The 12,551-nt window shown below is 34.2% G+C and overlaps 1 protein-coding gene across 2 annotated transcripts; it reads right to left on the bottom strand.

Moving 5' to 3' along the window:
- Positions 1 to 1,922: 1,922 nt before the first annotated feature.
- On the bottom strand, positions 1,923 to 12,548 carry anchor (integral membrane protein GPR155 homolog anchor). Of its 2 annotated transcripts, none has more exons than XM_017162928.3 (13): positions 11,866 to 12,548; positions 6,595 to 6,884; positions 6,104 to 6,243; positions 5,712 to 6,043; positions 5,478 to 5,643; positions 5,168 to 5,407; positions 4,911 to 5,102; positions 4,692 to 4,845; positions 4,339 to 4,431; positions 3,909 to 4,272; positions 3,465 to 3,839; positions 3,271 to 3,396; positions 1,923 to 2,605 (listed from the first exon to the last, which is right to left on the bottom strand). In XM_017162928.3, exons 1-13 carry the CDS (start codon positions 12,042 to 12,044, stop codon positions 2,404 to 2,406), a joined length of 2,853 nt encoding a protein of 950 aa, XP_017018417.1. In that variant the 5' UTR covers positions 12,045 to 12,548; the 3' UTR covers positions 1,923 to 2,403. The 2 variants fall into 2 exon arrangements, with proteins under 2 accessions (XP_017018417.1, XP_017018418.1); XM_017162929.3 differs by having other exon boundaries at positions 4,363 to 4,431.
- Positions 12,549 to 12,551: the final 3 nt, after the last annotated feature.

Genomic DNA, 12,551 nt, shown 5'->3' with positions numbered 1-12,551 from the left:
GGAATTATAATAAATTAGAATCTTTATTAGTATAAATTTAATATTTATATTTCGTTTATTGTTTTTTTTTTTAATTTTTAAAGGCAATTTTATTGCTATTTTTATTTTTTTATGATCAAGTATTTATTTTTCAATATAGGAAATTTTTCTTTATAGAATTATTCATGTAAAGTATCTAAAATATTAGCCAAAACCTGTATGAATTATTCTTTAATTCTAAATTAAAATAAAAAACATTATTCCTAATTTAAAAAACAAAAAATAATAATAATATATAAAAAAATACAAATTTAGAAAATTAAAAAAAATAATTTAAAATAAATATACTTTAGTTTCACCAAAATCATATTATTTTAATATAATTCTCCCCCTAATACATATTTATTTTATAACATTTTCCTAACTAATTCCTCTAAAATCTATCTAATTTTAGTAGCACTTTCTGGTTACCTCTAATTCCCTCTCGACATCCTTGTTATCCTTTAACAGAATTTGTTTTTGGTGTCTATTAATTGTGTCGGCCTGAAATTGGATGCCCCAAAAAACAACGTTGACAGCAGCCCATATATTTCTCGTCCTTCTGCTGCGTGGGGGTGAATGGCTACAGTTGCGACAAATAAGAATTGTATTTTTCCTTCTTTTTTTTGGTGGAAACTCTAGGGTTGACTGACCTCTGACTTCTTTCCCCCAGGAGATTTCTTTCTTTGCAAAATTAAATGAATAAATAATAACGCACTATTTGCACTCATTTTCACGCCGCACTTGTCCAGACATAAAGCGGCTGATTAATGGGGCCAGGATTATGGCCAACTGGTGGGTGCAAGCATGAGGTCATGACAGAGTTTTCCAACTGGCCATATCGTTGTTTTGGATGTGTCGGATGTACATATATATCTAATCTGACAAATCAGTTTGTAAGTGTCTTCCGTACCTCAGTTTCACGTGCCTCAGTTTTTCCCTCCGAAACTGCAGTATCTTGTTTAAGCTGTCAATAAAGATAAGGGTGTGAAAGCTAGTGACTCACACACTATTCCTTGTAAGTTGTTTATATAAGGATTGGAAACATTAATACTCTTTGTAGAGGGTATTTTAGCAATTATAGATTTTAATTTTATTTATTTAAGAAATAAATTAACCCAAAAGAAGGTCAGAAAGGTAAGAAAAAATATAAATTATTATATAAGTAATATTTTTAATTAATAAATTAAATAATCTTTAAATATTTTAGACTTAAAAGAGCATATCCTCTCCCAATCTACCCATATTAATTGCTTTATCAAGGGTATCAAGGGTCTAGCTTCTACCCAAGGCCAGTGGTCCGTTGATGACACAGTTTTTGCTATTGGTATTATTAGAATTATTATTAGAATTCAGGGACGTTTGGGAAATGGAATTATAAAGACCTTGTGACTGTCCCTGATATTTCCCACGCTTTCATAATCCATTAGAAGAACAGCAGGAACTTAAGCCCAAGATTAAGTTATTAAAAATGCCATTCAATAAAATTTGACGTACAAGTTGCCTTGAGTCCAGACTTTTTGTGGACAGTGTTGACGTGTCACAGTGAGTGCATTTTGCAATGCCTTGAATTTTGCATAACAAGCAAGAACTTCAATTGAATGGATCATGGATGATACCCGGTCTCCGCCGAGAATGTTTTTATGGGAGACAGGCGCATACCAAAAACAAAACAAAATATCTATAAGCATCGTTGAACAGAATATTAAAAGGCGGCAGAACAATTAATAGTAGAGTTTTTTTGCCGGGTGTCCGAAATTAAGGGCTATTATTATTTCAAACACGCAGACGAATGCCGCGACGCGTGGAAGTCCAAAGGGTAAAAAACTAGAAAGAAAGATTCCACGAAAGAAAAACAAATGCAAATGAAGTCTAAAATTGAAATAAACGACACAAATGCATGGTTAATGTTTCTGTTCTGAGGTATATAAGCTTGTATATATGTATATATTTTTATTCATGAATGTTTTGTATACATATATAGTTGTATTCGTTTATAGCGTTTTATGCACAGTTTTCTATATATTTTTTAAATTGTGACACAAAATGTAGGAAACTTTCTTTCACTATTTCTATATATATATTTATTGCACTATATATAAAAGCTCAAGCTGTTGGCTGAGTCAACTACTCTTAGTAATAAACATTTAAAAAATATAAACCAAGCAAATTTACTTGGACAATATTATAAACAAAAAAATTCACTAGCTCATTCTCATCGCTCCCACACATTCGCTCACTCACACACATTTGGCTGTAATGTGTGTGTAATCACAGCAGTCAAAAACAAATTACATACAAAGAGATATAGTACAGGGGGATAAACTAAACAGGAAATCGATTCAAACTAAATTTGGCGTAGTTGCTTCATCTTTGTTGCTTCATCTAGATGCGACTGCAGAAATTGTATAGCAGCAGCTTGTCCTCGAAATGATACACATTGTTGATGTGCCGCAGCACCCGTCCATCGACCAGATGTCGGGCATAATGAACAGCCTCCATGCGATCCTTGGACAGGCCCACCTCGATCAACCAGCTGACGAACTCGCTGCCATAGAATACCTTGCGATACACACGGATGCGCCACCTGCAAATGATTTATAGATATTTTAGTATATATTATTTATTTATTTTTAAAATTAAACTAAAGACTAACTCAAGCTTAATTTGAAAATGGTGAATAAATTGCAAAGGTCACCACCACCTAAATTAAAAAAAAAAAAATTAAGCAAAAACTGACAAATCAAAGCTATAAAATGTTATAACTAAGCCAAAAAAGTATTAAATTCAATTCGGAAAACTTTTCTATGCTAGTTTTTTCTAGGTTAACAAATCTGCCTAACGAATTTAAAATTTTAAGAAATCAAAATTTTTGCCAATTTTTAAGAATTTTAATGATGTAACCCCTTATAAAAGTTTGAAAAATTCAACAAAAAATGGTTTTCTCTCCTATAGGGCCAGAAAGATTCGCCTGTTAATGCTGATCAAGAATATATATGATTTATGGGGTCGGAAATGACTCCTTCACTGCTTTGCAAGCTTTTGACTAAAAAAATAATACCCTACAAGCGTATACAAAATCACTTGCCATACTCACTTAACTTAACAAAACATCATTAATTATGATTATTCCTAAAGCCGCTTAAGGTTCTAAGGCAAAGAGGAGTATTTTTTTAAAGAAAAACTTAACTAAAAATCACTTTCTAAAAGGGATATTATCTCTAAGCTAAAAAATCAAGCCACCAAACCCACCTTCTGTCCTTGGCTATGTCCTTCTTGCAGTTTTCCAAATGATGATTGCGGAATTGTTCGCAAATATGCTTGGTTTCCGGCCGGACATTTGACCAATGGGGTAGACTTACCACATTGGCGCCATACCTTTCATTAAAAAATATGAATTAATAATATAAAAATATATTAAATATTAAAAAAATATACAAACTCACCACAACTTGCGCCATATTTTAACCACAGGCATCAGCAGCTCACCCATGTCGGTTATAAACACAGCCAACACAATCAAACCCTGACCAAAGTTGAGAAAGGCATCGAGGAAACTCAACTCCAAATAAATGCCCGACATGCCCTCCATGACCAAGGTCCAAATGGACACAGCCAGGCCCACAAACATGGAGCAGAGTAGAATGATTAGCAAAACAGTATGCTTCAGGGTCTGATGCTCATCTGTGTCGCTAGTGTGCTCCAAGGGCTCCAGACCCCGTCGATTCTGATCTTCATAGCGTTCTATAATGGTCTGACAGCTTTGACGTGAGGTACTGGGTCCGCAATTAAAAGAGCTGCTGCACATTTGATTTCGAATTCTGTGGAAGATTTTTAAGATTTATATTAAATATATATTTATTCAATATTTGCTTAAAACCACAACTCACTCTTCTCTTTGCGGTGCCGCCTCTATTTTGTCTAGATCCTTAGTGGCCCGCTGACGTGTTCGGTTTAAAAGATCTTCAATGTCTACAACCACAGTGCTGGTTGTAGAAGGCGTAGTCACTGAAGCTCCACCCGAGCAGCAAGCGCCATTGCCTGAACCACAACCTCCACCACCACCTCCACTTCCTCCAGATCCTGCACCTGCACTATTTCTGCTCCTTGGCAAACCCGCTGCTGTGGGTATCATTTCCTCATCATCCGAAGAAGAGGAATAAGAGTTAGTTCGCACACTTTGACGTATAGAGGCATGATCCGTTTGACTCAGCAAATTGGTGGTGGATATAGTGGAGTGCAAATCAGAAGATTCTTTAAAAATTATTTTAAATATTAGTTTTATTTATTTAATTATAATTTTTTATAAGTAAAACCTACCCGACTCCGGATTGGACAACTCACGTGCATAGGTCATGTATTTTTCATAGCGTTTCTTATAACGTTGATGCAAAACCAAACAGCCTACGGTGACTAGAATTAAAAAAGGAAATGATTAAGATTAGTTAAGAAATTATTAAGTTAAAATATAGTTAATTAATTAAATACATATAAAATCAGATTGAAAACTTCACAAGCATCATTTTAAGACCTCAAAATGACCTCAAATAAAGTGTAAAACAACTCTTAAAAAAGGTATTTTTTTAGTCTTTAATTAACTCTTCAAATGCATTTAGTTTTTCATCATATTTTTAGGTTTAAAAACAAATTTAAATGGAATTTAAGCTACCCACCTATAAAGCACATGACTAGCATAAACACCGAAATGGCAGCCTGGGCATTGCCATACTGAAAACTGGGATTATGCTTTTCACCCGACATCACATTTGAATCAAAGGCCACCAAAAGACCCGAAATCAAGGCAGGCACACCCCAAGCAAACACCAACTAAAACGAAAAAAGAAAGATTTTATCAAGAAACAACTTTTAAATATAAAAAAACAAATACTTACCATATAAGGCCAAAGTTTTAAAACAAAACACAAGCTGCGACACTGCAGGAAAAGCAGGGATATGGCCAACAAACCCGTCCAAAGGCGAGTGCTATAAGTGCCTATATTGAAGAGGAAAAACTGCAAATACAAGGGCCAGCGATGGACATGCTCCATCTTGGACCACAGTATAACGCCTATGCAGCACATGAGCTGGGGGTTAGAAAATATACATAATTAATATAAAATAAATCAAAAGATCTTTCCCAATCTCCAACCTGCGACAGCACCAAACAAAACGTGATCCTCTGCGGCATACGCTTAAATCTTTTGGTAACAATCAACAAAGCCAACATACAACAACAAGCAGCCGCTCCAGCCACACTAATGTCAAAAGAAAAGGCATCCAGCTCATGCAGATAATCCAAAGGCTTTAGATTCGTCAGCGAGATCATTTTTGCTGAGATAAACATCAATGGAGCCGAGATGAATGTACAAAAAACCATGCTGCGAGCAACCTAAAGAAAAGGTAGAGAATATGTTATACAAATCAGTAATCAAATTTGACTTTCATGCCAGTCCACTTACCAATTCCACCTCCATGTTGTACTGCGTGGCAATCACAAAGGCCCCGGGGGCAGCTGGAAAGGTGCCATAGAGAAAGCCAAAGGTGCTCAGCTCTGTAGTGTCATTGAAGTTCTGGCCAGACTGCATAATGTTAACCGTCTGACGGATGACCAGCGGAAGCACCAGTCTGTCAAGGGAAAGTGCTCGCTCATTGGAATCGCAAAATAAAACAAAATTTGTATATCAGAAACTCACATTTTAACCAATATAAGAACACCAGGCAATAGAAAACCAGTGCTTTTGCGCTCGGAACCCGTTCCTCCCACAATTTTTAGGCCTAGCAAAAACAAGGCAGTGGCGGAGAAACTTTGTCCCAGGGTTCTTAGAGTGCTGGAGACCATTTCGGGCAAACCATGGGGAAAGAGGAAGCCACCAGCTACGCCCAGCAGGGTCATGAGCAGCAGAGGATTGAAGAACAAGGCCACAATGGTGTTGAAAACTAAGATAGAACGTTCGCCCAGACAGCGATTGCGTTTGGCCATTTGCTCGGCGGGACAGGTTTCCGGACAGAGAGGAGGATTGCGGGTCTGAAACGGATAAGAAATTGGATATTAAACAAGTTAGAATATTTATAATCCTAAACCTACCACTTCCTCCTTGTTCTTGACAATCTTGGAGATCTCCATGAGCACTAGACCTATGGGATTCAGTATGGCCAGCGAAATGGGAGCCATTAGGTACAGATAAGAGGCATATTCAGGGTGGACATCCTTGTAGAGAGCCATGACTGGAAGTAAATTGAAGAATTAGATTTTAATTAATTTAAAAAATTAAAATAATTAATGGTAATTTATAAATTTTAAGTTAAAATTAATAACTTTAATTAGCTCTGTGGTATTTTAAGTAAATTGAAGAATTAAGTTTTAGTTAATTAAAAAAACTAAAATAATTAAAATTAATTTATAAATTTAGGTTAAAATTAATAACATTAATTAGCTCTGTGGTATTTTAAGTAAATTGAAGAATTAAGTTTTAAATAATTTAAAAAATTAAAATAATTAATGGTAATTTATAAATTTAGGTTAAAATGAATACCTTTAAAAGGCTCTCTGCTATTTTAAACCCCTCTTCAACTCACCTATAGGATAACCTATAGCAAAATCATTGCTCTGAGTACAAAATATAGCCATTAATCCTCCCCTGGCATAGTTCAAAGGCCTGGCCACCAGCAGGGATATAATCAAAACCGAGAAAAACACCACTGCCTTGGACACCAGCATGGCCAGAAGGAAACTCCAGTTGACGGCACTCCAGTTGAGCTCCACCAGCGACAGGAAGATCAACGAGGGCAAGGCAAAGGTGCCCACAAAGGTGCCCAGTCCCTTGGTTTCCGCATTGCTGATGATCTTGAAGCGGCCGGCAATGTAACTGCAATTAAAAAGTGACAAAATAAGGAGAAAATTACTCGAGTAATCAGGTTGTTAAGGCGTGTCTCGCCCTGGTCACGCCCCCTCTACATTTATTTTAAGTGCAAACAAAGCCGGAAACTCTTAATTGGTGTATTATGCATATTGTAAATAAGACCTGCACGTGATCCCCTGTTAAACCAGTTTCATTTCGATCTCTCACTTGGCCAATACAACACCTCAATTTGTAAACGTTTTTTATGTTTTTTTCGTGTGAGTTTTATTTGTATTTCAGTCACACTTGTTTCTCGTCGCAACAACTTAATATAAATGTATTTCAAGCTGTCTGTCGATTTGTCTGCTGGTAATCTGGAGTAGGGTGTACTTCCCCCTAGTTGAGCGACCTTTCCGTATGACTCAAACCGATTTATTGCATTTACGAGCGGGATTTATGCCTGATGTTTACGATTTTATTGTAGGGAAGTACCTGGTAAAAAAATCTCTTATTTCTTATCTCTGTTATCTCGGGAAGATGTGCGGGTCATGTATTGTTTAAGTTCATCTTTGGAGTTCCAGGAAAAATATATACATATAAAGATATTTGCTGAGCAAAAGCTCTTTCTTAGGAATGCGAGACACTTGTGAACATTATCTATGTTTGCAAAGTTATAGTGTGTAAAAGCAATGGGTTCTTAAAGAGGTTACAAGACATAACTGATAAGGGAGAGGAGGGTCTACCCTTAGAGATGAAGTTAAAGCAAAGATGGAGCCTTAAAATACCCTATAAAGAAAATAAAGAACAATCTTTTATATTACATTTATATCTCTTAATTGTGGTAATTACCTAATTAAAATTTGTTAGCATTTAAAAATAAAATAGGAGAATTTTTAACTTTAGAAAACATATAAAAGTTAAAGATGGAGCATTAAAATACCTTATAAATAAATAAAGAACAAACTTTTTAATTTTATTTATAGCTTTAAATTGTAATAAATGCCTAATTAAAATTGATAAGCCTTTAAATAAATTAAAAGCTGTTTTTGGAGACCTTTTAGCTTCAGTTAACATATATAAAAATTAATTTTAAATGACTTTAAATACATTAATATTAAGTTTAAATGAATAAACATAATTTATGGCCTATAATTTCCTTCAACTTTTCAGTTTTCACAGCTGTTTTTCTCTACTTAAGCCCTGAGACCTCTTACAAACAAAAGCTAAAGTTACTCAAAAAGTCAACACAAATATTTCCTTATTTACCCATTTTGTCTGTGTAGCAAAAAAAAACAAGTGTTCTAGAAAGTCAGTCAAGAGTAAAAACAAAAACAAAAAAATTAGTCAGTAGAGCAAAGTAAAAAACTATGACTTGTAGATATATTATTTATGTATTTATGTTCTTTCAAGTGCAAAGAGAAATCTCAAATGACAGAAATAATAAAACTATGTAAAGTAAATTAATTAAAATTATTTACATTTTCCCAAAGACAAAGAAACAGCTGTCAGCTTCTAGATTAGAATTGTTTACCTTTACACATGCATTTATTATTACTATTTATAAGCTCTTATCAGTTTGTATTCCCGTCCTAAAATGTCTACAGCAAGTCGATCAAATTTAAACACAGAGAAAAACCAACAACACAACAAATATTCATCACTTAAATAAAGCGATTAAATAAAATTTCAATCTGATAACAAATCGTAAAGCTGAATTTAATTGCGTTACGAGCAACACTTAAAACTGGAATTGATGTGCATCTTTATTGTGTTTGTTACCCTATAATTAAATAGTGGGAGGAATTTATATTTATATTTAGATGGGGTGTTCTGTAATAATATGTGAAGTAATTGTTGATTTATTAATTATAATTGTAGTAAACAATTAAAAGGAACTGTCATTTGATTATTATGATTTAAAGTGTGAGATATATAAGCATATATAAAGAAAATTATTCAAAAAACACGTTTATTTTAAGTTTTAAAATCAGGATAAATTACATGTAAAGATTAACGTAATCCTAATTATGGGAAATTTTTTAACTAAATCTGAAAGAAACCTTTATAAAGCCAGCTTTAGGTTTTTTAATGATTTTAAGTCTTTAAAACGAACTAAATCGCACAAAAACACCCACAGCATCAAGCTATTTACAGCTTTAGGCTTAGAATTCTCAAGTGTTAAGTTGGAGGTGACCATCCTAAAGGCTGAATTTAGTCAGAAAATGAATACTTATACTAAATATGTCCGGGAAGCATCGATAAAATTAATCTATAATATGGCAAAGTTAATGGTTTTATGTTTTCTAATTAAAAAAAAAAAAATATAATGATGTTTTTTTAAAAATATTTTTATAAACTTAATAAAAAATTTGTTGTTTTCTTCATGTTTTAAGCTTTGCATATTTATAATTAAAGATTTATTTTAATCATCAACCAAATAAACCTTAAATTAAATAATAATCTCCAAGTAAAGGGTATTTTCCAAGTCGAGACCTACACTTAATCCCATCAATTGTAAAAGTCAGATGCCAACGAACGGGTCGCGAGAACTGTTAAGTAATACATTTAAATGCAGCCGGCTTTGTATTATATTCAAGCTGTTATTATTATTATATTATATATTTGATTGAACAGTTGTCAGGTTGGCAGGCGGCGTAGGTGCATCTTTTGTTTGTTTTCAACTTTTGGCATGCATATCGGACCCCCAGTAATTGGCGGTGATCGGTAGACAAATCGGTAATTGCGATTACATAATCCGCAAATATAAGTACAGAGCAAATATTGCCTCAGGTGGAGTGGCTTGTTATTGTTGTTTTTACAGGCTTTAAATGCTAAACACTGTTTGGTGCAAGGTCACTTTTGTAATTGTTTTGTTGATTTTCTATACGGTTTTATACATATATATTTTTTCTCTCGTTTTCTCGCACTCTCTAAACGTTTTTACGTTTTTACTTTCGATTATTGCCCAGTTGGCAATTAAGTTTCGGCTTAGATGCATACATCAAGATTGTTAGGGAAGCCAGGAAATTTACATATGGCTGTTGCTCTTAAAGTTAGAGATTGTGGTTAAATTATTAGGTTGTTTTTTTTAGTTGTTTCTATTTAAAAAAAATTAATTGGGGCTTCAGGGCAATTTCCCAGGAATTAGTTCAGTTTTTGTAAAATCTCTATTAAATATAATTGCTGTTGCTACATTTTTAAAAACTCTATTAATTGTAGTTGCTTTTGAGAGCCAAGAAAACCTTGGAAAAGTGTTAAAAACCCAAGGGAAAACCTAGGAATTCCCAATTTTATAGCCTGTAACAAAAGGTTTGTGAGTTCAGATTCTTTGCGGCTGAGTAATCAATCAATATATCAGGTAACGATTTCCATGACTAATTGGAAATTTTGTAATTTATGTAAATGAAACCTTTTTAAAACTTCGTCACAAATTTAGCATAACATTTTGCATCCGCAATTACACAAAGAAATGCAGCTTTAATTAAACAACAAACGAGGCAATAAAGTTAAAAACAACCAAATAAACATTCTTGCTGATTTTAAGGAATTAAATATATATATTTATATTTAATATTAATATTACAAGTTTTAAAGAAATTTATATAAATATTGGATATACTTTCTCTTATAGATTTCCCTTTAAAATCCCTCATTTTCCCCTTGCTGACACGCAAAATTTAACCCAAATAAATCTCAGATTCGCCATAAATTGCCTTCTAAAAATAACCCCAAAAAAAGTAATTTAACTGATTAAAGATAATTGTTCAGTGTTTTGTGTTTGAAAAAAGCAATTGGAGTACGCACAGACAGTGAGACAGCAGTTTGTTGGAGAGATTATAAAATTCGAGTGTCAATCGATACGTGTGGCTGAAGAAATAAATCAGAGAAATTGAAATGAGTGCTGGTCACTGTTCGAACAAGTGCTTAGGGCAGTCAAACCACTTTCCTGGGACGCACGTCGTCTGCACCCACTGGGAACTAATGATAGTAGATAAGGTGGAACAATGACAGTCAGAGTTTGGACCCGCTTGGGATGTGCCAATATTGAAATTATATATTATTATCATATTATATTATATATATTGCTGTAACTATCAGTTTGTTAATATGACAGTTGAGTTGGGATTGATTTCTAAGGGAAATATGATTTTATTTTATTTATCTATAGATTTTAGTTGAATTTAAGAACAGATCTTTTAGGGAACTCTTGTAAAATAAACCATATTCAAGGCATTATATCATTTTGAACAATTTGTTCCTTATTGTAGATCCCCAAAATCACTATTATTTGTCATTAAAAATTACAGTGGTTGATTGAAGAAAATAATTTACCATATGGAAAGTTTAGGTGATAAATTAAAAAGTAAATATACCTCCCTCCTATAAAGATATAGAGTAAACAGCTTCCGTAAGAAATTTTGCCTGATACCATTTTACTTAATAAATACAATAAATCAACGACAAAAAATGTGTCTTTTTCACCTGATATAAATTATAATAAACAGGTAAAAACTACACAAAAACCAATAGATTTTAGTTAATATAATGGAAAAATATACATTAAGGCATAAAAAGAGATGATGAATTTGTGCAAATACTTTGAATTATTAATGACTCTAAAGTTAAGTTTTATCTTGTCTTTTTTATAATTTTTTCTTTTCTTTAAAATTAAAGTTTAGGGTTCAAGGTTTCTGAACTAAAACCAATAAATGTGCCAGGCAGCAATTTATTAGATTTTATGGGCCCCTTAAAAATTGTCATAAAGTTTTTAATGAGCTGCCAAAGATTTCTTTGAAACTGGATTGTACTGGAAAGATCTAACTATAATTTCTAAAATCTATAACTTTCCCAGAAAATCAAACAAAATTCTGATGAAATTTTTGCAACCCCTGACCCACCTCCATTAAATGGCATTCAAGGGGTGAAAAAACCCACCCAACATATGTGCAAAATCGATAAGTAACCCAATCGTGCATGGAAACGTGGGCTTAATGGCTAAAATACCAACCCGCAAATGATAATGCCAAAGCACTGGACCAGCGCTGGATAGAAGTTGTTCATGGAGACGCCGCCATCATCGGCGCGTGGCGATGCAGTGCCATTGGCGGCGGCGGGGGAGGTGATGGAGGAACTGGAGTTCATGGCCGCCGCCAGGCGCTCCTTGGCGTAATACATGGCACTATCCATGGAGGAAATACTCAGGAGCGTGTGTGTGTGTGGGCTAAAGGTTAAAGGTGGCTATTTGCACGTCATGGCGTTTTGGGGGGTGCTCCTCGGGCCGAACAGCTGATTGGCCGTGACGTCAAAGGGCCAGCTGCAGCTGCCACTGCTTCTGGTTTATTGAATTTTCGCTGTGTTTGCTGCTTTCTTTTCTATTGTTTTAATTATCCAACGTATTTACGCAGTTTTGTTTGCTAATACTTGGCAAAGTTGTTTGTTGCTGTGATTGTTTTTGGTGTATTTTTAGCACTCAAAAAGAGGTGGAACAAATCCGCAAGCCCTGGCTGGCTGCTTTCGCTTTCATCTCTTCGCGTGACGCATTTTACAATCAAAACACTCACGGCTCACTCGCTTTGAACAATTATTTAGCCTGCCAAACAGTTAATTAAACGGAATTAACTTAGTTAAGCTGCGGAGCTCGCGTTTAACCGCCCGTTTTGTTTTTTATTTGCGAATGGTGTGACCGTAAGACAG

Source organism: Drosophila kikkawai, chromosome 3L (assembly GCF_030179895.1).
Source record: "Drosophila kikkawai strain 14028-0561.14 chromosome 3L, DkikHiC1v2, whole genome shotgun sequence".
Classification (NCBI taxonomy): Eukaryota; Metazoa; Arthropoda; class Insecta; order Diptera; family Drosophilidae; genus Drosophila; species Drosophila kikkawai.
The sequence above is the reverse complement of the archived record's forward strand: the minus strand, read 5'-3'. Positions and strand labels throughout refer to the sequence as shown.

Excerpts from the sequence above, each read along its gene's own strand:
- anchor (XM_017162928.3), bottom strand. The coding sequence starts at position 12,044 with ATGGATAGTGCCATGTATTACGCCAAGGAGCGCCTGGCGGCGGCCATG. Across the intron at positions 6,044-6,103 it reads TCAAGAACAAGGAGGAAGTG|ACCCGCAATCCTCCTCTCTG; the intron begins GTAGGTTTAGGA and ends TATCCGTTTCAG. Across the intron at positions 5,644-5,711 it reads GTTCTTATATTGGTTAAAAT|ACTGGTGCTTCCGCTGGTCA; the intron begins GTGAGTTTCTGA and ends TTCCCTTGACAG.